This window comes from Mustela lutreola, chromosome 13 (assembly GCF_030435805.1).
Source record: "Mustela lutreola isolate mMusLut2 chromosome 13, mMusLut2.pri, whole genome shotgun sequence".
NCBI lineage: Eukaryota > Metazoa > Chordata > Mammalia > Carnivora > Mustelidae > Mustela > Mustela lutreola.
In genome coordinates this window covers 86,703,406-86,730,776 of record NC_081302.1, presented here as the reverse complement: position 1 = coordinate 86,730,776, position 27,371 = coordinate 86,703,406, and the positions used below count along the sequence as shown (strand labels likewise).

Here is a 27,371-nt window from a genome sequence, read left to right as displayed (position 1 = left end):
CCGCAGGAGGTGAGCGTGGGGCTCTCGCCACCGCAGCTCGCCACCGCCGCCCGACGGGACGCTTGCCCTGCGCGCGCCGCCACCGCCAGAGCCCGGACACCAAGCTCGCCTGCCGGCGGCGCCACCGCCTTCGCCATGACCAAGGTGCGTGCAGGCCCCTGGCGCCGGCCCGAGACCCGTATAGAGGGGATGGAAGACGAGGGGAAAGAGGAAGGACTGGCCACCTTTTTTCTGCGCTCCTAACCTCTGCACGGCTCCTTTCCCTTCCCGGAGCTGACTGGGGGGAAGACCCAAATCCATACGCTCTGGGAAGGAACCCCAAGGGCCCTTGGACGTCTCCGATGTGGCGGGTGTCGCCAGGCTGGGGGTTACCAGCCTGCGCTGTGGTCTGTAAAGCCTGCCCTGCCCGGGACTGAGATTCATTGGGCAACGCCCCACCCAAGAAGCGGGACACACGCCGGTGTGCACTGTTGGGAGCAAAGTACTAGCGCGACCCTGGGGCTGGAGGGGTCTTGTCTCGAGTAGGAGGAAGTAACATCCCACCTTCCCCAACTCCAGGATGGGGTCACCCTGAGGAGATGCCGGCAGGGCTTTGCCATCTATCCTTTATACTGGAGAAGAAAGGAGAGAAAGGGCCTGGGAGTTTGAAGGTGGGGGAGAGAGAAACTCTCCACATCCTGCGCCTTACTCTCTCTTAGGTCCCTGACCCACAAAGAGAAGTGCTCGACACTTCTTCAGAAAACCCATCTTGGACCAATATTGAATTTCTGCTTTCTTTTCAGAAAACACTAGAAATTTACTCTGTGGAGCTCAGTGGAACCAAAGACATCCAACAAACAGACAAGGGGAATGGCAAGGAGAAGTACAGAGGCTTGAAGAACTGCTTCGAACCCAGAAAGAATCACTATAAGGAGGAGCTTAGGAAAGAAGTGGATCTGGTCAGTTGATATGGTTCTTAAGCCATATGGGTCCACTGAGTTCTGCCCTTTCCCCTTGAGAACTTGCCCCTATAGCCTACTTCTTAACAAAAGAAGGATCAGTCTCAAGGATTTGAAAATCCGCCTGAGATTTGTTTCCTTGTTTAAAATAAATGGTGTGATAATATCTGCCCTGGGGGTCAGGGCTTCTGCAGGATTCCTGCATTTTGGTTGTAGGCACTCCCAGCTAGAACTCTTGATGGAAGAGCCTTTGATTCCAGTCCCCACAGGCACAGCCCAGACCTCTCTCCTTCCTGGCTGCTTCATTGAGATAGCTGTACCCAACTGCCAGTTTTTAAGCTGATAGGGTAAAACTACTGGAGCTGGAACCATGAAGGAGGAAAACAAAGCCACTAACCTTGCTAGGTTTTTGGCTATGTATGCCCCGTGAAATAGAATAATTTCACTGGTAAAAGTATATTGGGCTTGGATTCAGAGAACCTTGGGCTCAGTAAAGTTCCACTTAAGTGATTGGTAACTGGGAGCAAACTTGGTAAAGCTCCATTTTCTTTATGTAAAGTGGGAAATAAACAATTTGCATGGGTGAGGGGGAAAAATGAGAAAAGAGTAAGAATATTTTGTAATTTATGCAATTCATAATTAAACTATTTATAATTAGTGATTTTGTAATTTATGGAAGCACAATGTCATTCCTGTGAAGGAAGAACTTTGGAATTGTTAAAGTTGTCCACCATGGGCAAGATCTGCCTCAGAATTGAAATGTGACAGGTTATGTGTCAGGAATGTCAAGGGGGAAACTTCTACAGCAAGCCTGAAGTTTTACTAGATCATCCCTTCAGTTCATTGCAGACTTTAAAACTGTTATTGTTGGCGCAGACAGTAGTGGTGTGAGTTCATGTGGGCTAGAAAGCCCATTGTTAAATTTTCAGGAATTTGGCAAGTTGGTTGACATTGGGTTAGCATCTTACAACTTGGTTATAGTGAAAAATCAGTAAGTACAAGTCAGAGTTTTTTATTTATTTTTCCTGGAGAGCTTGTGAAAAATTTAGCAACACACCACTAGGTATTTGCCTATGCCTGTTTTGACAGACATTTAAGAACACACAGCCCTGAAATTGCACTGACCTGAATTCAGATCCCAGTTTGATTGACATTCACTTCCTATTTCAAAAAATAGGAATTAAAAAAAAAACAGTGCCTACCTGTTGGAGTAGTTAAAAAGGTTAAGTGAAATAAAGCAGGAGAAAGACTTAGCACAGCACCAGATAATAGTCATTCTTATTTCCTATGTATCTCTAGCATTCAGGATTGAAGACATATGTAGTCTTCCATAAAATTGCTACTTATAACATGAATATATATCCATTATATCATATGCCTGTTTATTATGAAGAGAATCTCCCTTCTCTGAGCATTTTGGAAAGATGTATAGTATAGAAAGATAATTTTTGTAGTGTTAACTAGTGTTCCCCTGCTTCCCGGCTGAGAGGAAAATCTTTCCTTCTTATTTCCCAAAATTCTCACAAGAATCCTATAATTTAATTTGTGACTGTGTACTGGGATGCCCTCTGGCACGTTAGATCCTTGACAAGAACGAAAGTATCCCTGGCTGCTGAATCAACCGACGGGTAATCAACCGACGGGTAACCTGATAGAAGTCTTGAGACGCAGGATGATGCCCTGAGCTATTCTAGTACTGGCCAGCAGAGTGCGCCACAGGCACCCACCATGCCTCCAGCCCCTCCCTCTCCCGGATGCTCTCGTCCCCAAAGCCAAGGCTAAAGAAGGAAAGATATTCTGCCTTATTCTGCCTCACTGTACAGGCCCCTTAAACTATGAAATACATCCATGCAACCAGTGGCTCTAATCACCTGTTACTTGGATCTGCACAGAATTTAGCACACTGCACAAAACTGTGTCTTAATCCTTTGAATCCCCAGCAACATCTTTCAATCAATATTGGTACAATGACTAAATGAGTAAAGCAGAATCTGGCAGAGGAGAGGACAAAATAATTTTTTAATTGGAAAATCTCATCTCTTAACAGGTAACCTTTTTTTTCATATACTTAAGAGATAGTTCTAGTATCCATCACAGTATAAATCTTTGTTTCAGATGATCAAAACCTAAAGAATCCTGAGTGCTAGGTTGTCTAGGTGGGCTAAAGAAGGCTTCCTTGCCCCCTAGGTTTTCTGAGACAGGAAAAGGCTTCCAATCCTGTAGTCCAGTGGCTCTCAAGGGACAGGATAGGAGGAATTTGCCCCCCCATGAGACATTTAGTGGGGTCTGGAAACATTTCTGGTTACTACTACTCTAGGGAGGGTGTGCTAGTAGGTGACATATAGTAGATGGAAGTCCCCATCACCCACCCAGATAGTTATTGGCCCAAATGTAAGTAATGCCAAAGTTGAAAAACTCTGCTTTAGTTTAATGATTCTATAACAAAATTAGCAAGTGTGGGTCATACTGGTGTTTATTTGGCAGTTTTAAATCTGTAGGGCTTCTCTACCAAATAAACTCTCTGAGTCTCAAGTACTTGATTAAGAAAAGGCTTGCTGCTTCTACCAGAGACTACCTGCCCAATGAGGGCTCCATGGGTAAGGAGTTGTTGGATGGGTCTGGTCTGGTTTGGTATTGCTCGTCACCCTCAACTAATCCCAGAACTCGGGTACTGAACTAAGTATCCAGATTACCAGCACCCGGACAGCAGACGGGTATGCTAGGACTTGCATGTGCTGAAGATCAGATTGAAATGACATACTTTGTTCATAAAAACTAAAGACAGCTAATATGTGGTAAAGGACAAACTAAGTCTGAACTTAAGGGATGGCCAGAAAATCCCCTGGCCGGTGAATCAGAAGGCAAGCCTCCCCTGTAGCAAGACTCTCTTTTCTCTCAGTGCAATAACCACCTGGCACAGAGGGTTTTCTCTCCCTCACTTCCTGGCTCCTCCTATCATCAGTGCTTCTCAGTTTTCATGGGCTGGTCAAAGCTTAGGGTTTGAGTATTTTGGAATTATTAATGCACTCTCTTCTTCCTTTCATGGACTTCAGGATGACCACAAACTCAGCATTAAGGAACTGGAAAAGAAATATGATACAAACATCATTACAGTAAGTTATCAAGGGATTAGGGGTTGGGAAGAAAAGCCCTGGGACTATGCAAAGGACTGTACTTTAAAGCCATGTGCATAAGGTGTATGGAAAAGTAGACGGCATCTTGAGGTTGAAGCAGCAACTTTAAGAATACCAGTCACGCACATGCCCAGTATGTAAAAGAAGGCTGGTTAACTTTAAGAGCTGGTGTGCCTGAACCAAAGCCTGGAGTCAAGCCCCTCTGCTGAGCTGGACTCCTGGCTATAAACATTTCTTTTGATTATAACTGCAGGAAAGCTGTGGTGTCCTTAGAAAGGCTCGGACACTTCCTTATGGCCATGGTCAGAGGTTGCTTTTAATCCTCATGTCCAGGAAGTATAAGGTCTTATCAAAGAATGGGGAAAACCAGTGTTAAAAAGCAACCATCCAGAGTGACAGGCTTACAACACTGCTTGTTCGCCTCTTCCTCTGAGAAGGAACGATGATGACTCCAGGACAGACTGGTATGCTCTCAGGTGTCTGGCAAATTCCCCCACCACAGAAGAACTGCTTCCTTGTGTGAATTCAAACTCAAATTAAATGTCAAAAGCTTTGGTGTCTTGACATCAGGAGATTTGGATACATCTGTTCAAGTCAACAAAAAGCCCCACTATGTGCAACACACAAGACAAGCAGTGAGAGGGCCAAAGAGGGATAGGTGATCCCCGGTCTTAAGGACTGAGCAGTTCAGCAGGGGAGGCAGGTATATAAGAGAGTATCATAACATCCAGTCTGTTCGACTTAGATGGTAAAGAGAGAGGAGGTCTAAATGGTGTGCTGAGTGAGTGACAGATTCTTCTGACAGGAAAAACCAGAATGGGCTCCCTGGATGGTGCAGTGTTAAATCAGGACACAGGAGGAAGAATTGGGTTTAAGTTAGCAGACTACCCAGGAGACCAAGGAGAACAGACTATATTTGGAGAGCAATCTGGAGTTTCTGGAAGCTAATGTGTTTGGAAAGGGGAGAGAAAGGGGTGGAAAATGAGACCGTGGAGAGGCAGTTTGTGTGAAACCTTTAAGCACTTCCATATTAAACTAAGGAATAAGGGCTTTATTAGTTACACACAAATTCTAAACAAGGAAGTGATTTAAATAAGATTGGCTTTCAAAAGGGAATTCTGGTACAAGATATATACAGATATAGATAGGTAGGTGGATGAACTTTTTTTTTTTTTAAGTGGGAAATGGAAGGGTCTAAAAGAATGAGACAATAACCCAGGAATATAAAATGAGGAACTGAAACGAGGTAGCAGCAGTGAGATGGGAAGGAAAGGGGACAGATTCCAGAGACTTTTCAGAGAAATAGCAGGTAGGACTTTGTTTCACTGGGGATTTGAACAAATCCCTGATCCCAGGTACCACGGTAGAGAAGCAGAAGGAGGAGGCAATTTGGTCAGGTGGTTAAGGGGGCCATGGCAAGACATGGGGCTGAGAGAGTAGAGAAAAAGTAGGAAGGAGACAGTGATGACAGAGATGAATTTTATTCTGACTACAAGTTAGTGACTTCAAATCCAGTTATTCAGCAAATATTTGAGCCTCTGAACAATCAGGACACCATATAAAGGATACAAAAATTAACAAGGATAGCGTCTTTTTTTTTTTTAAGATTTTATTATTTGTCAGAGAGAGAGAGAGAGCACAAACAGGGACCGGCAGGCAGGGGAGAAGCAGGCTCCTCACTGAGCAAGGAGCCCAATGCCAGACTCTGTCCCAGGATCCTGGGATCATGACCTGAGCCAAAGGCAGCCGCTTACCCAACTGAGCCACCCAAGAATCCCAGAGTCTTTTTTTTTTTTTTTAATTAAAGATTTATTTTAACTTATTTTAGAGAGAGAGCACATGTGAGTAAGGGGAGGGGCAGAGGGAAAGGATCTCAGGCGGACTGCACACTGGGCATGGAACCCAACACAGAGGTTGATCTCATGACCCTGATATCATGACCTGAGCTGAAATCAAGAGTACAAAGCTTAACCAACTGAGCCACCCAGGCACCGCGTGGATAGTCTTTAAGCTGTCCTTTAAGTAGCTTACAACATGATTAGGAAGAAAAAGTAATGACAAGACTTTCTCCTTAAAGGAGAATTTGTGGGGTGTGGGGAACCTTATGAGTCACAATACAGGATTTCAAGAGGGGTGGAGGGCCCTCTGTATATCTGTGGAAGGCATGCTTACCAGGGAGGGCTTCTGGCAAGAAGTGACTACACATGTGGGCTTGAGTTTGGTAGAATTTAGCTTGGTAGAACTTAGAACTTGGGGTGGACATACAGAAAAGCAGAAAGACACCAGACTTAAGGATGAAAACTTAGCCAGTGCAATATGTAGAAATTCTAGAAAAGAGAATATTTTGTGGATAGTTCCCATATTGGCCTTAACTTTAGTGATTAGCTAAATCCTCCTTAGCCAAGTTACTCTTGTCTCTGGATAAATCTCCAAGTAGCTGAAAGACCTTAGCAAAGTGTAATAAAGTGGCTCTGGAACCCATTTACTAGCTGGGTGATTTAACTTCCAAGTGCCTCAAATTCCACATCTATAAAATGAGGATAATAATTGCACCTTATTCAGTGGGTTTTTGTGAAGGGTAAATAAGCAAATATACAGAGTACATTGCCAGGCTGATATTAAGCATTAATATTAAATATTCTTTTTAAAACAGTGAGAGTTCGGGGAGGTAAGACATCATCCACTTTTCACAGGCCCTTCTTGGGCATGGTAACTCCTACCCACAACCTGCAGAAGAATGACATCTGTCTGAGGGAAGAGAAATGTCTAATTCCTATTTGTTTTTGTCTGGCTTTCTCAGGGTCTCTCCAGCACCCAAGCTGCTGAGCTCTTGGCTCGGAATGGACCCAATGCCCTCACTCCTCCCAAGGAAACACCAGAGATCATCAAGTTCCTTAAGCAGATGGTCGGGGGGTTCTCCATCCTTCTGTGGATAGGAGCCATCCTGTGCTGGATTGCTTATGGGATCCAGTATTCCATGAATACATTCTCATCCCTGGACAATGTAAGCGGAGGTCTCCTTCCAGGTTTTTCTGAACTAGTAATGGGAAAACGACCCTAGAGTAGGCCATTAGTGGGCAGACCAGTGGGCTGCAGTCAGGAGTCCACACTGATCCATCACTGGGAAAATCAAATCATTTTGCCAGCTGTAAAATACAAATTATAGCTGACTTTCTGATGTCTCAGAGCTTGAATGTTAAAGAGAGAGAGACACACACATACACACTATAAGTTCCTAAGGGGGGAAAAAAAGATCTACATCCATGTGAAATATTTTGGGTCTCTCCTCAAAGCTAATTGTATCCCTTAAAACATGGGGAGCATCTATGCCTGCTGATAACAGCACCAAAACCCAGACACTGAACTGGCCAGCATCATGCTAAGAGAAAGAAGCCAGATGCAAAAGGCCACACACTATATGACTCCATTGATAGGAAATGTCCAGAACAGGCACATCCTAGAGACAGCAGATCATAGGTGGCAAGGGCTGGGTGTTGCAGTGGGGAATGACTGCCACTGGGATGATGGATATGTCCTAAAATTGGATTGTGGTGATTGTTGCAAAATTGAGTAAAGTCATCAAAAATCATTGAATTATACACTTAAAATAGGTAAATTTTGTGACCTGTAAATGACACCAGGATACCACTGCCGTGTCTCTCACCTTTGCAAGGAGAGCTGTAGCCCAGGACCTGGCTCATTCCTGAAGGCTGTTTTTCTGATTGATGCTTCTTCTCCTTACCCAGGTATACTTGGGCTGCGTGCTTGCCTTGGTCGTTATTTTAACAGGGATCTTCGCTTACTATCAAGAGGCAAAAAGCACGAACATCATGGCCACCTTCAATAAGATGATCCCACAGGTGAGTGGCAGCCATCCCTCTCTGGTCTCCATGTGATTTCAGATGAGGAAGCATCAGATAAGGAGCAGAGTGGGGCCTCTGAGGCAGAGGGTCAGCACTCCATCCTTTGCTGTCTGAGAAGTCTTAGGCAGTCCTTCTGAAGCCCCATTTTCACACAGACTTTTGAGATCATCAGGGAAGTAAGATACAGGAAAACGCTTAGTCAAGAGCGAAATAAGACAAACATCAGTTGGGGCGCCTGGGTGGCTCAGTGGGTTAAGCCGCTGCCTTCGGCTCAGGTTATGATCTCAGGGTCCTGGGATCGAGTCCTGCATTGGGCTCTCTGCTCAGCAGGGAGCTTGCTTCCCTCTATCTCTCTCTCTGCCTGCCTCTCCATCTACTTGTGATCTCTCTCTGTCAAATAAATAAATAAAATCTTAAAAAAAAGACAAACATCAGTCATCACACAACATCTTCTATTACTGTTCTTGAGCTTTGGTGAACTGTTCAAACAAAAGGAATTCAGGAGCTTCTAAGACCAAGTTGTAGAAGTTCAGGAGTGTTCCCCAGTAGCCAAGGAGGTCAACCTACCATTTTTCATCTGTGACCATTTCTGCACCCATTTTGGAGTCTCTCTGCATGTTTCCCCAAACTGCTTTTGGTAAGGGAGGCCCCCTGCTCCTGTCTTCCCACAGGACCCCATGTTAGGAGTCCTCTAGGGAGATCACACACCACTGTTAGCACAGTGGGAAAACCACACTGCCCCTGGCTCACAGAGCTGCCAGCTAGAGAAGGTTCTGGATGGACTCGTCCATGCTAAGAAGTGGGAGATCTGCCTTCTACCCCGTTCAAGTCTTCCTGACACGAGCAAGAGTATTAAACCCTTTGGCTCAGCCATTACAGTCCTTCCCAGACATCCTAGCCAAGATCATTCATCCTTAATTGTCCCTCTCTGTCGTGCTTGGGCTGGTAGTTTGTTATATCTGCCCACAGCAGCGTTTTCTGTTTCCAAGAATATCTCTGAGAGTTCCTCCTCAAGAAAAGATAGTTCTTAGTGTCTTCAGGCCCCAAGCAAAAGTTTTTTGTTGTATTTTTGCCATTCTGACAGCTGTGCCTTCCAGTGCCTCCATTCTGGAGAAGTGGAGAGATGTGGATGGAGGAGAGTTGGCATCATTCTAGGATCTGAAGCATCTGTCTCTCTTTTCTTTTGCAGCAAGCTCTTGTCATTCGAGACTCAGAGAAGACAACAATCCCGGCAGAGGAGCTAGTGGTGGGGGACATAGTGGAGATTAGAGGAGGAGACCGGATCCCTGCAGACATCAGGTTGTTGTCTGTTCAGGGCTGTAAGGTAAGCACCAGAGGGCACCCCAAAGATCACACTCATAACTAGTAGCTATTCTGTTGTCTTCCTAGATCTCAGTGTTACTGGGGCAGGGAACAAGATGCCCAGTCTTGAACTTTTTTCAAAATTTCTTCTAGGTAGATAACTCATCTCTCACTGGAGAATCTGAACCCCAGCCCCGTTCCTCTGAGTTTACCCACAATAGTCCCCTGGAAACAAAGAACATTGGTTTCTATTCTACAACCTGTCTGGAAGGTAAGTCTGGCTGGTTCCCATGACTGCATGTACCACCCATATCACCTCTCCCCTATAGGCTTTATGCTCTTGTCTCTTTAGCATATCTTGCATGGAACTGAAGAGCCCAGAGAACTTTGTAACGTGTGCTAATTGATCATGTAAACCAGCAAAGAGAGGACTGTAAGCAGGCTGTGGTTCCCTCATAGCTGAGGATCCCCAGAATAAAATGTCTATTTCACCTGTAGGCACAGCAACTGGCATGGTCATCAACACGGGTGACCGCACCATCATTGGTCAGATCGCCTCACTGGCTTCAGGAGTTGGAAATGAGAAGACACCCATTGCCATTGAGATCCAGCACTTTGTTCATATTGTGGCAGGAGTGGCCGTCTCCATTGGCATCCTTTTCTTCATCATCGCAGTGTCCCTGAAGTATCAGGTCCTGGACTCCATCATCTTCCTCATTGGCATCATTGTGGCCAATGTGCCCGAGGGTCTCCTGGCCACTGTCACTGTGAGTCCGTGCTGCTAGGTGGCCTTTCCCCTTACCCTATTAACACACAGCATTCTGCTGTGCTGGGTGTGTGCCCACCATACACTGCGAGTCTCCTCCATCTTCAGGGTGACACTCTTGTAAAGGGGACACCATGGGACATTCTGAATAGATTGTTTCTTAAACAAATGGAACTGTGATATTTTTAACATTTTTAACACTATCCTAGAAAACTTTCTATTTTCGTTTTTAGGGGCACTATCTGCAAATTGCATATTATCTTCCTTCTTAAAAACTAGATAAGATTAAAAAAAAGATCTAGATAAGACAGATGCAAACCACCACTTACAGATTCTCAGGAAGTCTGACACCTTCCCTACAGTTTCACATTTCTTAAAAAGAAAAAGACTCTTTGGCAATTTCTACAACTGAGGAACTTAGGCACATTGTTAAACTCCTACATTTAATAAAAGGAATATGGCATATACGTAGGGATTTATGTGGTTTATCAGCTACTTGGTCAGCTTTGCCACATCTATAACAATACCTCCATCCTGAAACCAGCTTCAGTTCGAAATGATGATTTTTCTCAAAACTTCTTCCTCTCTCTCTCTCTCTCTCTCCTGTCTAGGTGACTCTGTCACTGACAGCTAAACGGATGGCCAAGAAGAACTGCCTGGTGAAGAACCTGGAAGCAGTGGAGACCCTCGGCTCCACCTCTATCATTTGCTCAGACAAGACTGGGACTCTGACCCAGAACAGGATGACCGTGGCCCATCTGTGGTTCGACAATCAGATATTCATAGCTGACACCAGTGAAGACCATTCAAGTAAGTCTTCTGGAACACTCAGTGTGGCTTGAAGCTGTGGACTCGAGTAGAGGGGGCTGAGCAGAACATGGCATCATTGGTGTGCAGACTCAGAGAATTGGTTGAATAGTATAGATATTAGGTCCAGCACCCACAGCATCCACTGTTCTATTTTCCAGACCAAGTCTTTGATCAAAGCTCTGGAACCTGGGCCTCCTTATCAAAGATAATAACATTGTGTAACAGAGCTGAGTTCAGTCCCGGACAAGAAAGTGTCCCCATCATGAAGGTAAAGCTTCAGTATCACTCAGTCTTAAATCACAGCCTGTTTGAAGTCATTTTCTCTGTTTTGATTTGGCTCTTGATTTAAATCTCTCCCACTGAGTAAAGTTTGTACGAGTAATAGCAAGTCTGACTCACAAGACCTGCAGAAAATTTTCATTACCCTTATTTGCTTTGAGAAATCAGAGATGTATGAAAGTCCTCAGAACATTGATTTAGTTCTATTGAAAATTCTCATTCCTGAAAAGGAATGTACCTTTAAGTTACTTTCCTTTACAAACTAAGTAGATATAATCAAAGTTTCTTTATTACATAAATGCCATTCACTGACGTTTAAAATATAATTGGCAGGAAATAGAAGGATTGACCTTAGAACATCCTCCTGGCACTCCTAGATGCAGCGCTAAGGGGCCCTGGAATGTTAGAATATACAAAAACAAACTTCTTTTCTTTCTCCCCCTTCTTCCTCCCCTTCTTCTCTCCTCTCCCCCTCTCCTTTCCTTCTCAGTCTGTCACTGAGTCTATCTTCTCTGGGATTTTCTATTTGCCATCTGTTTCCTTCACTGACTCTTCCTTTTTCTTAGACTATTTGTTTGCTTGGTTTTCTTTCTCTGTCAGACAGCTCATCAGTTCTCCTCCTGGCCCATGATTTCTCTGTCCATAGCTTTCAAATCCTTATCTCCAATTCTGATTTTTCACCCAAACTCCATGGATCTCCAGTTAACTGTGTGTTTCCACTTGAAAGTTTTGCCATGCTAGGCTTTCAACAAATTATACATGCCACCTTCCACCTGTACCCAGCCCGGCTCTAAATCATTATCTTGTCCCTTTTCTATTTTTCTGTGGCATAACGATTTTAACTTCCTATCCAGTCTAAAACTTTTGGAAGTTATCTTTAACTTTCTTCATTACTAATATCTAGTGAATCACCAGGTCCTATTATTGTTGCTTCAAATAAATACATAATTTTACTTTTCTGTTATTGCCAGTACCTCACATCTAATTAATTATAACAACCTCTTGATTGGCCTTCATGATTGCGGTTTATCCCTCCCCCCGGTCTTTCTTGCATACCAGGAATTTTCCTTAAGTACTTCTTTAGATGGACCGCTTCACTTAACTTTGCTCAAAAACTTTCCATGCATCTGTTTTCTGCAGCTCAAGCTTTGGACCTTGTCTGCCTTTCAAGGCCCTCTCTATCTCTGCATCCCCCATTTCCACCTGGACGTCCAGGACTTACAGTGGAATTCTTCCAATTCATGCCTTCATTCATGGCATTCTGATTTCCAGAAGGCTTTCTTCTTTTCCTTTCTGTCAGTTATCCACCCATCTTTCAAGACTAGTTCGTAGCAGGTTCCTTCATGCAGCCCTCCAGGTCTCACAGAGCTCAGACTATTTTGAATTACCCTAATGCCAGTAAGCACCATCATCCAGTTTAACACCTCCACCATGGTTCAGTCAGTGGCTCATTGTGGTGCTGTCATTTGTTAGATACTGAGCTTAGGCCATCTGCTGGCTCATTTAAAATAATCACAAAAGAACCAGATTATGTTAAAACAAAAAACAAACAAACAAACAAAAAAACATTATGTGCTACAAATATTTGTTATCTCTTGATTCTCAGAGAGTTGTGGTTGGAGATGCCTCCGAAACTGCTCTTTTGAAGTTCTCAGAGGTCATTTTAGGTGATGTGATGGAGATTAGAAAAAGAAACCACAAAGTAGCTGAAATCCCTTTTAACTCAACCAACAAATTTCAGGTGAGTTTTTCCTCACAACTGAATCTTTATTACCACAAGAATGGCATTTCTACCTGTAAGTGTTCTCTGGTTAGTATGTATTTTGAATGATATTTGACTTCAAAAGTAGCCTTCAGGGATACAGGTCCTGGGCATCTGGTATACCCAGAATAGGTTTCCCTTGCTGGCTTCTTCCCCTATGCCAGAAATAGGTAGAGAAAAAAGAAAAGTGAAGATCTTCTCAGGGCCTGGATGTTCCTGTGAGTGATCAATCTACATTACATCCATCCCCCACTCCCACACATATGCCACCTCCACCACCACAAGGTACCATTTGCACAGATGAGGGGCAAAAGCCACATCCTAAAGGATAAATGAAAACTGGGGGAATGGGGAGAACTAACATTTAATGCTCCCTTAGTCTGTATCTGGCAAGTTGCATACATTCTCTCATTTAATCCTCACGATAAGCCTGAGGTGGGAGTAATTAATCTCAATTTCTAGGTGAGGAAACAGGCCTTTAGAAAATGTTGATGTGACCAGAGTTCCCAAGCATCTAAGTGGCATAACCAGCTTTCACATGTCTTTTCAACTCCCAAGGCTATGCTTTGTCTACTACAACACAGAAGCTGAGCAGTGTAGCTTGGGCCTTGTGAGTAAACCTTGCCCTTTGTGAAGACCAATGAATAGTCTCTCAGATGACTGTTACCAGACATGCTTTTTCTAGTTCTGCCCCATATGCAGTTGACAGGGACCTCCTTTCTACCCATTGCTCAGGAAGAAAATGGCTATCATTGCCTATCTGTATTCACTCATTCCAGACCAGCCAATGGTCAGCTAGCTACATCCTCCTCAGAGTGGGACAATGACAGTTTGTAGCCTGGTTTACTGCTGCAGGTGGGACTTCCCTTAGACCAAAGCTGAGAGCAGGCCCTTGTGACTTGGTCTTTGCATAACAGGAAAGTATATAAATAAGATAAACATGTTTGTTTAAAAGTTTCTGGTGTTTACCCTCACATTTTGTTTGGACGGCATTTAGGATTGGGAAATAACTGTTGCAAACATCTTTGTGGATAACCAGCCAAAGAAGAATTGTAGTTAGCCAAATAGACAACTAAAAAATGTATGAAGTAAAATATTAAAGCCAGTAAATCAGATTTCTTGTTCAAAACAGAAAGGAAAATAGAATGAGTAATGATCCTTATATAACAATAGTAATGATAGTTATTATATGCTAATTTCTTCATGTATTCAATCTCTCAGTTCTCTCAACTCCATAAGATTGGGAATGAGGAAACTGAGGTACAGAACATTATCCCACAGCTAATAAGGGCCAGAGCCATAATTGAATGGTCTTCTAATCAGGGATAAGACTCGGAATCATGCTGGGGCTCCATCTACTCTAGTAAAGAATTTCCTCATCATGTGAGAAATGAGGAAAAAGCAGGTTCCAAGAGGCCTCATGTCCTAAATGTTGAAGAGGAAAGTAAGCTACCCAGAGTTAGGACTACTCTGATAGTCTGATAGATAGGAGGACCTCTATGGTTTCCTGCAGAAGAGGCCAAAGAGCCATTTTGGAGGCTGTTAGTGCCATTTTATATCTACACATAAGCAACACTCAAAAAAAGAGTCTCCTATGTTGTGACCTTGGAAGGTCTCTGGGGTATCATTCAACTAAAGGAAACAAAGGAGAAAGTCTGTGTCTTACTGATTTTAGAACAGCAATTCTCCAAACTGAGACCAGCTCATAAAAACACTTCTAATAGTTTGTGGCAAACTGGAAAATAAGGATGGTGTTTTATGAAGTTTTATATAAGGATGAATGTATTTAATTTAAAAGATTATCCTTTATATGCTACTTGATTAATATGGGGACTCTGGAGCCTGCTAGTCTGAATTCAAATCCCAGCTCAGCCACTTATTAGGGCCAGTTAACCCCTTGGTGCCTCAGTTTCCTTCCTTGTAAAAGGTAATAGTAATAGTACTCACAGCCTTAGGGTAGTTTCAAGAATTAAATGAGTCAATGTGTGAAGCACTTAGAAGAGTACACACTATAGGGGTGCCTGGGTGACTCAGTGGGTTAAGCCTCTGCCTTCAGCTCAGGTCATGATCTCAGGGTCCTGGGATCGAGCCCTGCATCGGGCTCTCTGCTCAGCAGGGAGCCTGCTTCCTCCTCTCTCTCTGCCTGCCTCTCTCCCTACTTGTGATCTCTCTGTCAAATAAATAAAATCTTTAAAAAAAAAAAAAAGAGAGAGAGAAGAGTACACACTATAAAAGTGTTTATTGTTTTATTTTTTAAATGTTAAAATATCCTATCTTTGAGGAAATAATAGTAATAATAGATGGGAAGTTTGGGTTTGGTTTGGTTAGATAGTTGAGGTTTTTTTAATATGTTTACTTGGCTATTAAAAAATATATATACATTTGCCCTCTACTTTTTTATATTTTATTGTGCTCCACTTTGGTATGCAAAAGGCTAAGAACTAGAATTTAGAATCAACTGATAGACCCACAATGGTAGATTTTTTTTTTTAAGTAACATACTGATTGTCTTTCAAACACTCCAACTTCCTGAAATTCCTTTCAAAAGTTTAGAAGAGCACCTGGTATATAACAACAGCGTCCATAAGACTAAGCCATTTTATATAAAGTTTTGGGGGTTTTTTGTTTTGTTTTGTTTTGTTTTGTTTCAGATTTTTTTTTCCAATTACTTTATTAGGATGAATCTAGAAGTAGAATCAGTAGGTGAGAGGATTTTTGATATAAAATTGTGTTACTTAATTGTCCTGAAAGCCTATATGTAAGGGTGTCTACTTCCTCCACCCCTATCATTTTCTTTCACTACCAGGCAGTAAAACTGGATTGATTTGGAGACAAAGGGGCATAGGAACTCCTGCTGCCCTCATGCCTGCCTGAACTCAAAATAGCTTGCTACCCATGATAGGGAGGTAGAGACACGAAGCAAGACAAAGTGGCTCATGGTCCCTTAACTCCCATGGGCACCCCAGATATCTGGTTCAATACACAAGACTTCACAGCACAACAGCCACATCTAGCCTCCGTAAAGCAACTAGTTTCTGTTTGAAAGATGAGATCTACTTACTTTGGATTCAAGTTCAGGGTGCCTAAACTGGACCAAGATTAGATTTCCACATACTACTTGACCACAAAATAAAAAGGATAGAACATGCCTGTAGTGAACACTCCTTTTCATGTCAAGGATAAGTAGTCCATGAGAGAAAGGTATATCTTTAATCTTTGTTAATTAAGAAATTGTCCATTTAAGGCCCTCATGAGTAAGGATGGTGTCATCATCCAATGGCAGGGAATATGTTAACATGCTCAGTTCCTTCCCTCCCAGCTCTCCATACACAAAACCGATGACCCCAATGACCAGCGCTTCCTCCTGGTGATGAAAGGGGCTCCTGAGAGGATCTTAGAGAAGTGCAGCACCATCATGGTCAATGGCCAGAAGCAGCCTCTGGACAAGAACACAGCCGAGGCCTTCCACACAGCGTACATGGAGTTGGGAGGCCTGGGGGAGCGTGTGCTGGGTGAGCTCTTGGTGACAGAACCCTTACCTGTTACCTGTTGGGTGTGAGGCTTTATGCCAAGTCAGGGCATAAGTGGAGACAGCCTTATTATCTAGCTGTAAGTAGCTATGGCATCCGCATGAATCATAGAAGAATATGAAAAATATATAGAAGTACTGAGGAGGGTGGGATTGCTTCCAGATTAAAAAATATCTGGGAAGATTTTGTGGAAGGAGTTATATTTTAAACTGGGCCTTGCACAATAATTCTTGAAGGGAGGTGAGGGAAAGTATTTGAAGTAGAGGGAACAACATAGGCCAAAACACAGAGTTAGAAATGGATGGGATGTGTGCCCACATTGTGAGTGAGCCAGTCTGTGTGGAGTGTGGCAGGTAGATGAGATGACATAGTTCCTAGGAAATGGGCAGGAAACATAGATTGGAGGGCATGATATGGAGTGCCTTATGTGGGTGAGGAACTAGGGTTTCATTCCACAGTCAGAGAGCCACAAAAGGCTTTGTGGTGAGTGACCAAACAGATTTACAGAGTTTAATTCTTGGCAGTAGCAGGGAGAGGAGAGGCATGGGTCTCAGGAGGAAGTGGCAGCCCTCATTGAGGTAAAAGAGGGTAGGAATTTGATCCAAGGCACTCATAATGTGATGGAGGGGTCAGACACAAGACTTCATGGAGGCAGAACAGGTAAGACTTAGCAACTAGTTAGAGGAGAAAAATAAGTTAAAAATAATGTTGAAGTTTCTCACTTGCCTATTAGGGAGAAAATACTGCCAGTAATAGAGACAGGGGTTGTCGGAGGTGGAGGAGAAACCATAAAAATACAGCCACTGGTAGATGCCTAATTGTGGTAACTTAAGTGGTATGTTCTGTCATGAGAATCTGGGTTGACAGAATGGCACCTGTGAACTACAGAATATGCATTCAGGGTAACAGAAGTTCACAGTTGATGATACGGCTCATTAAACATCATAAAAGTTCTTGCCAATAGAGATGGAATCTGTGGAATGTGTATTTCTAAAGGATATTTGGGCTTGTAAAGCAAATGAAATAATTAAATGAGGTGATAATGCTTTAAGCATGTCTTAAATAGCCCACAGCACCAGGTAGTGTTTTCAATGCAGGACTGATACCCATCTGACAAGAATCGCTCTAGGAACCTTGTGTTTGCCCCCTCAGACTCTGCGCTTTACTGAAATGTGTAAGGCAGTGGGGCATGCTGAGAATAAATTTGATATAAAAGCTGATGAGAAAGCCACATGATCTTAGGGGTCCCACCAGACACAGGAATCCCTTCTACCTTAACCTATGAAAAGCAGATGTCTTCTGAGTAACAAAAGGTTCTCCATTCCTAATGGCCTTTCTCTCACACTTTCCTTGATTAAAGACCAAGCTTCATACCCTTCCCTTGGTGTCCCAGATTCTTTCCCCAGTTTATGTAGTAGCACATGCTGTTTTCTCTGCCTCAGATGGCCTTCCCATCCCTAACCCTCCCTTCTCCCTGAAAAACTTTTAACTCTTTTCTCAAGAGTCAACTCCCATGTGACCTCCTTGGGGAAGTCTTTCCTGATTCCCCAGGTGGCTCTACCCTATAACACTCACTATGCTTTTTTATGCTTTACCTCTTTATGTCTCTGTCCGTACAGTAAACTGAGACATCTTCCGAGGCTAAGGCTACCCCCTCTTAGTTTCTATATCCTTAGTACATACCAGAAAATCCAGTGGGCACATAGTAAATTACCTTTTGAATGAACTATATCCTTCCTAGGGGTGCCTGGGTGGCTCAGTGGGTTAAAGCCTCTGCTTTCGGCCCAGGTCATGATCCTGGGGTACTAGGATGAAGCTCCACATCGCTCTCTGCTCAGCAGGGAGCCTGCTTCCCTTCCTCTCTCTCTGCCTGCCTCTCTGCCTGCTTGTGATCTCTGTCTGTCAAGTAAATAAATAAAATCTTAAAAAAAAAAAAACGTCCTTCCTAATTACAGTTTGCATGTTGAAATTGAAAGAATGAAACAACTCTAGTATACTCTCAAGTATTAGTAAAATAGTAAAGGAGTGTGTGAAAATGTTCCTCCTTTTATTTCTTACCAAATTTCATTGACTCCCAAATTCATGTGCATTCCAGGTTTCTGTCATCTCTACCTGCCAGCAGACGAGTTTCCAGAAACTTACACATTTGATGTAGATACCATGAATTTTCCCACGTCTAACCTCTGTTTTGTGGGGCTGTTATCAATGATTGATCCCCCTCGGTCCACTGTACCTGATGCAGTCACCAAATGTCGAAGTGCAGGGATCAAGGTGGGAGTTATTATCCTGACTTAGGAAGTCCTCCCTTTATGTTATCTAAGGATGTTTGTCATAGGAGATAGTATTTAAATTTCCGATAAATATCATAATACCCTTCTTTTTATCTCTACTTTCACTATACTAAAATTCTAGTAATTGTCCAATAAAGGCAAAATATTGTGTCTGTATGGAACAAACCACGATAGTAGCACGTGAGAACACCATGAATTGACTTTATCTTGCCTTAGACTATGATAGACAATAAAAGGTTTTATTACTTAATCTTAAGGTTTGGCCTCCAAAACCCATTTGCCTTCATATTACCAAAGCCAAAATAATTAATTCAATTACCATGTTAATAGCAAGACTGTCGAATCAACATGAAGCTGTCTCAAGTACACGTCCACTAGCCCTTTCACAAGTAAGGTAACATGCAAAGGAAAGGGCCTCCTCTAATGTCAGAAAAGGAAATGAAAGGAGCTCAGAAGCAAGGACAGAGCCAATGAGATCAGTGTGTTCTTCAGAGACAGTTTTGTCTTTGATCTAAAGATCAAGAACTGCCCATAAGGGCAAACCACGATAATCACTAATATTCTACCAGGTCATGGTAGAGTAGGTGATACTGTCTGGCCAGCCAAGTTTCTCATTGTCCACATGCCTTTCTCGTTGTTTGTGTTCTAGGTTATTATGGTTACAGGTGATCATCCAATCACAGCAAAAGCTATTGCCAAGAGTGTGGGTATCATTTCAGCCAACAGTGAAACAGTGGAAGACATTGCAAAACGCCTCCACATTGCTGTGGAACAAGTTAACAAGCGGTAAGCACAGAACCAGTGTAGCAGAAACTAAAGTTCTTATTCAATTCCTTATCCTTGTTGGCTCTAAAGAGCTGTGCTATTTGGAGCAAATCCTCTATTTGCCCCACACTCTTTCAGGGTAATGCCTGGCTGGTACCATGGTACCACTGGTATCATGAAAATTACCTGTGATATATTCCTTATATGAAATTTTAAAACCTAAAAACCCAATGGAGCAGATCTGAAAACTTCAGTGCCACATTCAGAGTGAGAAAAACTGAAACAAAATGTACATGAAATTACTTGCCATTGATCCAGTTGTATAACCAGGAACATGAAGAACCCTCTGTGTTTGGTGCCCTTCGTGCTTATTTTAAGTATTTGTTCGGTTGCTTCATAATGTGTAGCTATATGAACATACAGTTGTCTTTTTTATTCGGTAGTAAATAGAATGAAAGCTTCCTGAGGAAAGACTCAGTTTTTCCTTCTGTCTCCTAACTCTTGTAGTCATGTCTGTCCTTTAGTCCATTTGTCCATCCATTCATTCATGTGTTAACTTCTTTCAAGAATTGTTTTTTTCTTCTTGTTGTTGTTTTAAAGATTTCATTTATTTATTTATTTGAGAGAGAGGGAGATCATGCATAAGCAGAGGGACAAGAAGAAGCAGCCTCCCTCCTAAGCAGGAAGCCCAAGGTGGGGCTCAATCCCAGGAATCTGGGCTCATGACCTGAGCTAAAGGCAGACACTTAACCAACTAAGCCACCTCAGTGCCCCTCAGCAATTAATTTTTGAGTGCCCACAATATACCAGGCACTGTCTTGGACACTGGAACTGTAGTAGCAAACAGACCAGACACTATCTCTACCCTTGGGGAGCTTTCCATCTAGGCAGAGGGACAGAAAAACAAAAGCTACTTCTGATGTGATAAGTACAGTGAAGGACACACAGAGGACAAGGGTTCAAGCAGTGGGAGGAGTCCAGAGTCACCTGGACTGTTGACAATTTAAACGATTAAAGATTCCAAAGTCTCAGTGTAAAAATAAATGTCATTGGCTTTATTATAATTTCATGAATGTGGGGGGAAAAGGGAGAAACCAATGAACCTCTTCTGGTTTACCCAAGCATTTATACTCTTCAGAATACAGATCTGTCAGTTAATAAATTATTACCAGGGCAACAAATTACCAATTAAGACAACCACACAGAATTCTAGCTTCTGGGCACAACAATACCTGAAAGTCTGAGAGTATTCCAGCACTCCTTTGTGTAAACAACATTCATCGACAAAAGATTTTTGGAGCTTTTCTTAACTTATTTTTTTTAATTATCTAAATTGAATTAGCCAACATATAGTACATCATTAGTTTTTGATGTAATGTTCAATGATTTATTAGTGCTCATCACATCACGTGCCCTCCTTAATGCCAAAAATAATAGGATTATACATAGCCATGTAACTCATCTCACTGAATGGGAGATGGGATAGATAACATGGACCTAAAAAAGCTCCAAACATGGGACGCCTGGGTGGCTCAGTTGGTTAAGCTGCTGCCTTCAGCTCAGATCATGATCCCAGGGTCCTGGGATTGAGTCCCGCATCAGGCTCCTTGCTCAGCAGGGAGCCTGTTTCTCTCTCTGCCTCTGCCTGCTGCTCTGCCTGCTTGTGTTCTCCCTCTCTCCATCTCTCTGACAAATAAATAAAATCTTAAAAAAAAAAAAAAGCTCTAAACTAAAGAAAAAGGAGTGCAGTGTTTTGTGAATAGAGTGTATAAGCTAAGATTTGAAAACAAAAATGTGGAGTGTTAGCCAAGGGAAGGTGAGGTGAGAGACATGCATGACTGGAAAAGGGGAAAGACCTGTGAAGGCCTGAGGGCAGTGGAGAGTGTGGGGCACTCAGGGCTGGGAGTCCCACGGGCTGTAGGGGAGAGCCAAAGGGTGAGGTTCAACAGCAACAGCTGCAGCTGGGCTTGCAGAACACCTTGGGGACTCTGGGGTCTGCTCTAAGCACAGTGGAAAGCCTCTGAAATGGTTTAGCAGGGAACATCACCGTCAGATCTGCATAATCAGTAGTTTCTAGAACCTTACTTTCATCAGCAGCAGACAGCAGTTTTCCCCAAAAAGGACCTCAATAATTGTTCTGCCTACACAGCTCATTGTGCTGTAGACACTATAAATCGGAAATAAGCAACAACAAAGAATGCTTACCATGTGTTTTGACATAAGCTGAAGTCTAGGACCCAAAACATACAAACAGGAAGGTTTCTTTTACCCTCTTTTTACTCCTTAAGTCAAACATTGCCCCACAGATGCTCCCACCCATTTCTACAAGCAAAAGGCTACTTGGCCTATTCTGATTGTATATCAGAAAATGACCTTCCTGTTTCACCTTAGTTTACTATCTTGAAATGGGGACCAAAGTGTTCCCAGAACTCATAACCCCTATCTTCCCACTAAAGTATTAGTATTAGTACTAAAGTATTAGTGTCAAGGACATTGGGTTCCAGGTGAAGTCAAAGAGGCTTCAGCCTACTTCCTGCCCAGAGCAATGGTTCAGCCTAAGATCCAAGCTTTGGCCTCACTCAGTTCCTTCTGGCCCTTCTAGGGACGCTAAAGCTGCAGTGGTGACTGGCATGGAGCTGAAGGACATGAGCCCAGAACAGCTGGATGAGCTCTTAACCAACTACTCAGAGATCGTCTTTGCCCGGACATCCCCCCAGCAGAAGCTGATCATTGTGGAGGGCTGTCAAAGGCAGGTGGGTGGTCAGCAGCACCCAGAGAACATTTCAGGTCTGTCACTGCCCTGTAGGGAAATGCAGGGCTGAGATTTGGATCCCAGATCAGGGCTATGACGCTTCTTAAACCTCTCGAGAGATAATTCTTTGCCTATCTTTATAACCTTACATTTCTACACTCTCGGGGCTGCCCCTCCACCCTTCTTTGAGAGCTTCCTGCATACAGGGCTTTCTGACAATGAAATATTTTTTTCTGTGGTAGGTGTGCATATAGAAAGATTTGAAAATGTAAGATACAGAAGAAAAAATTTAAAGACAATATATAAAAGATCTACTTTAGTCTGCCACATACAATGGTTTTAATTATGGAACACATCTTGTTAGGAGTTTGTTGTTCCTGCTTCTGGGATTTCCCGGCTTTATCTTTTCCCAATAACAGGCCAATCATCTCAGTTCCAGTTGGCCCTACATCTGGAGGGAGGAAAGGGAGACTATGTTGATCTTCCTTCTCTATGACCCCTTAGATCTGCTGATTCCCATTTTCTCATGTGTCCCCATAGAATGCAGTTGTTGCTGTGACAGGAGATGGCGTTAATGACTCTCCAGCTCTAAAGAAGGCAGATATTGGGATTGCCATGGGGATAGCAGGTTCTGATGCAGCCAAAAATGCAGCTGACATGATCTTGTTGGATGACAACTTTGCATCCATAGTCACAGGGGTGGAGGAAGGTGAGTGAGGTCTCAAATGGTCTTACGAAGACAGGGGTCACCTGGGGGGATCGAAAGCAAGTCCTATGAAAGCAACATCTTTGCCTAGGTCGCCTGATCTTTGACAACCTAAAGAAGACTATCGCTTACACCCTGACCAAGAACATTGCTGAACTGTGTCCCTTTCTGATCTACATCATTGTTGGGCTTCCCCTACCCATTGGCACCATTACTATCTTGTTCATCGACTTGGGCACAGACATAGTAAGTAGCACTAAAGGGAACAGATTCTGATAACTGACCCAGGAGATGTAAACTTTGGGGCCATTACCTTCAAGGGTGAGGAGATGGACTAAATTAGTGCTCCTCAAACTTCGATGTGATGGGGCCAGAAGTTCTGCATTTCTAACATGCTTTTAAGTGATGCCAATTCTGCTGGTCCACCAGCTACACTTCAAAGCAAAGGACTAGAGAGATCTCTCAAATGTTTGGAAGTTAAAACCACTTCACTTCCAATAAGAGCTTTTCAAGACGTGAGTTCTTAAGCCTCCCACCAGCATATGCCATTGGTCAGTTTCAGCTAACATGCCTCCCTTTCCCTTTGAGAAGATAGAGCTATCACTTCATAGCCCCTGTAACACCAGGGGCCCAATGGCCTATGTGATAACCCACAACTGCCCCTTGTCAAGTCAAAGAATCTGTGATCTGGAAGCCCGTCACCTACATGCAGTTAGAAGTAGAAGGTATTGACATGTGATCAGGCCTCATTTTGACCTACAATAATATCACCCAAACCCTTACTTCTTCTGGTATGTATCCATTTAAGAAAGTATCAGGACAGTTACCCACATGGTTCCAGTTTATGTAAGCAAAGGGGGAAGAAGGCATCAGTGAGCGAGCTGAATTCACAGTGAGGATGCTCCAAATGGCCACCTCCTACTCTCTTATTTGATATAATACCCAGGCAATCAACACATTGCAGAGAGACAAAAGATATCTTTGCCTTAGAGGGGAACTGGGATCCTCCTGGTTTACAGTCAGATCATTTTCCAGGCTCTTTCAATTCACTTCTTTTTCTCCACTGCAGTGCTTCTCACAGTGTGATTCAGGCATCACCTGGGGAATTGTTAGAAACAGATTCTATGGCTCCAGCTCAGACCTTGGGAGAGACCCCAGGTGGGAGGTGGGACCCAGTGATCTGACCTTTAACAAGCCTTCCAGGTGGGAGGACCTCTGAGAGAACCAGTGTGTTTCAGTGGCATGCCTAAGGAAAAATCTGTCTAGAGGGGGAAACAACATGTTTTATAGTTAGCATCTTTAGAACTGCCAGCACATGGTGACAATTAAAAAAAAAAAAAAAAAGATTGATTTTTAAAGCAAACTCTTTTTTAAATTCTCTAAAAACAATGAATCCCCATTGCCTACACTCTGGATAAACCAGTTACATAACCCTACCACCACCACAATCTACCCACCTCCCACCCTGAGGCCCATGGTTATGCCACTGCCATTATCGCTCTGTTGGTATAGCACAGTGTTTCAGGGCTAGGCCTTACAGACTGTCTCCCCTCTAGATCCCCTCCATTGCCTTGGCTTATGAGAAAGCTGAAAGTGACATTATGAACAGGAAGCCTCGCCACAAGAAGAAGGACAGACTGGTGAATCAGCAACTTGCCATATACTCTTACCTGCACATTGGTACGATGAAGCCATTGCTAGCCTATCAGATAAAGGACCACCCCGAGAATTCATTCCAGTCACAGTCAGAAACTGTTTTTCCTTGGAGGCAGGGTTGGGATGGGATGGGAGGAACCGAAAGGAAACTGAGCACAGGTGCAATTCTGAAGTCATGTATAGAACATCTGTCCTTACCTCTTGTGCTTTCAGGCCTCATGCAAGCTGTGGGAGCTTTTGTTGCCTATTTCACTGTGTATGCACAGGAGGGCTTTAAACCCAGCATTCTCATTAACATCCGGGTGGAATGGGAAGATAGCAATGTGAATGACTTGGAAGACAGCTACGGACAACAGTGGGTAAGGGAAGGAGGCTCTGCCTTCAAAGTCCTGCTATTCCCCTCCTCTCACTGCCTTGCCAAGACTGATGCACAGATTTCATTTCCCTGGACAGCCTTGATGAGACAGAGAAGGTGGAAGTTTTCTCAGTTAATAGGGCTTATGGGCCGCTTTGTTATATTGGTTTGGCCTTTGCCAGAACTCAGCCTCCTCTCTTGAATTAGATGCCTTGAGCTCACTTTCTTACATTGGCTTTGCAGTTGATATGGATGAGTGACAGGTCCAACAATATCCACAGTGGGGCCAAATCAATTAAGTTAGCATCTTCACTACTCAACCAAATAAAGAAAAAAAAAAGTTTCTTTCCAAACACAAGGAGGTGATCCTCTGTCAATCTTGGTGAGTAGGGAAGAGAGTAAAGCTTCACAGAACTACATTGAAATATTCCTGAAGTTTTCCCTCTGGGGTTTCACAGTCTCCTTTTTGTCCATTGACAGACATGGTACCAAAGGAAATACTTAGAATGGATGGGCTATACGGCTTTCTTTGTTGGCATCATGGTCCAACAAATAGCAGATCTAATCATCAGGAAAACCAGGAGGAACTCCATCTTCCAGCAGGGTCTCTTCAGGTACTGCCCACATCCAACCTGGTAGTTCAGCCTTGGGAATTCGATGCAGTAATGATGAGGGTTGGGCCTTTAATTCATGAGGCCTTGACTCCCTTGATTGTGTGGTCCTATGGCCATGTGAATTCAAAATCTGTTTGTCTTTTATGTTTCTTGTAGAAATAAAGTCATCTGGGTGGGGATTGCCTCACAGATTATCATTGCATTAACCCTCTCCTATGGGCTTGGAAGTGTCACGGCCCTAAATTTCACGATGCTCCGGTGAGTTCCTTTAAATAGTAGACAGGAAAGAGCCATCCCTGTCTGAGCTGTCACAGCCTAAGTAAATATTAGGATTCCAGTGGGTTTTTTTCCCCCTCAGGCTTTCAAATGAGATAAAACCAAATTGGCTCTATTTTAGTCAGAGATTTTGACCTGTGAGTTTTCCCAGAAGAGGCAGTGGGTCTTCTAACACCATCCCATCTCTACCTTCATCCAGTAGGCCACTTCGAAGGCATATATTGCTTCTACCAAACACAGTCCAGTTTAAATAAGAAGCTTGCCAGTTTTATGTTGTATAACCCAATGGATGTGTTGTTCTTTCCAATAGGGCAGAAAAATGAACAAGAAGCCCTCTGCCCACTGGCAGGGTACTTGGCCCTTTCTTTGGATACATTCAGACTTACCTTCCTCCCTTCTGCTTCCAGGCCTCAGTATTGGTTTGTGGCTGTGCCATTTGCCATTCTGATTTGGGTGTATGATGAGGTGCGAAAACTTTTCATCAGACTCTACCCTGGAAGTAAGTAGTAATAGGATTTTTGAGACTCTGCGTATCTACTTCAACAGACTCCTAATTTCTCATTAACCTTTTTCTACCTCTACAGGCTGGTGGGATAAGAACATGTATTATTAAGACCACCCTATTTCCCAAGCCTCCCAGTGTTCTTCATCTTCTGGCTGCATCTGGAAGACCCCTGCAACAGCAACTTATCAAAATGCAGAAAGAGAAGGCAAAAAATAGTATGAAAGATACTTACTAAGGTTTTGTACTTTCAGAGATTCAGCTGTTTATATATGATTTGCCTCTCTATACCCATCTTCCTGTTCAAAAATAGGTGAACTTCAAGGGAAGAATGACATGTTGATATGTATATAAAGTTCACTCACGTTAAGTAGTCTTGGGTAATCCAGTCACCTGTTCAGATATTCCTGCTAGATAAGATTGCTCAAACCTCCATTCCATACCTAACTAAAAGTCCAGTGACCTCCCTAGATACTCTGAATGGGACTTCATCAAGATCAAAAGCTTTTGCACAGCAAAGGAAATAGTTAACAAATCCCAGAGAGTTTTTAATTTCATAGTCCCCATGCTTAAAAAATGGTTACTTAGCTAAAGGTTTGCAAAAGGTGGAAGTGATGGCAGATTTACATCACAGCAATATGGGCAACCTCAGTTTTGACTTTCAGACATCCTTCTTAACTGTTCCCAGTCACCCACTGCATCCCTATTTATCCCGTACCATCTCACCAGTCCTTTGGGGCCCTCCCTCCTCCCAGCTGGACTCCTCCCTCCACGTCGCCCTCAACTCCAAAACTGAGCTCCATGTCCATTTTGCACAGCCCAGCTCCAGATGTTCTCCCAACCCAAAGAGGTTTTCATTTACCGTGATTCAGCCTCAATAGGGATGCACTGGGGTTTAAAATAGTAGTATTTATTTCATGTAAAATGGTTGCAAAGTACTCTCTGGCACTAATTTTATACCAGTTAAGTTTCATGCTTTAACTTCACTTTATTCATGTGTGACGCATACATCTATGTTGACAGCCCCCAGGAGGCCTCATTTTTAAGTAAAAGGTGTTTTATAAAACCCA

General features: G+C 43.2%; 1 protein-coding gene across 1 annotated transcript; it reads left to right on the top strand.

Moving 5' to 3' along the window:
- ATP12A (ATPase H+/K+ transporting non-gastric alpha2 subunit) lies at positions 1 to 27,371 on the top strand. Its single transcript, XM_059144546.1, has 23 exons — positions 1 to 144; positions 783 to 938; positions 3,992 to 4,051; positions 6,873 to 7,076; positions 7,819 to 7,932; positions 9,125 to 9,259; positions 9,391 to 9,508; positions 9,736 to 10,004; positions 10,615 to 10,813; positions 10,972 to 11,081; positions 12,699 to 12,833; positions 16,174 to 16,366; positions 18,480 to 18,655; positions 19,325 to 19,461; positions 22,043 to 22,193; positions 22,733 to 22,901; positions 22,990 to 23,144; positions 24,455 to 24,578; positions 24,768 to 24,913; positions 25,390 to 25,523; positions 25,680 to 25,781; positions 26,207 to 26,298; positions 26,384 to 27,371. The coding sequence occupies exons 1-23, from the start codon at positions 136 to 138 to the stop codon at positions 26,410 to 26,412; spliced, it is 3,117 nt and encodes a 1,038-aa protein (XP_059000529.1). The 5' UTR covers positions 1 to 135; the 3' UTR covers positions 26,413 to 27,371.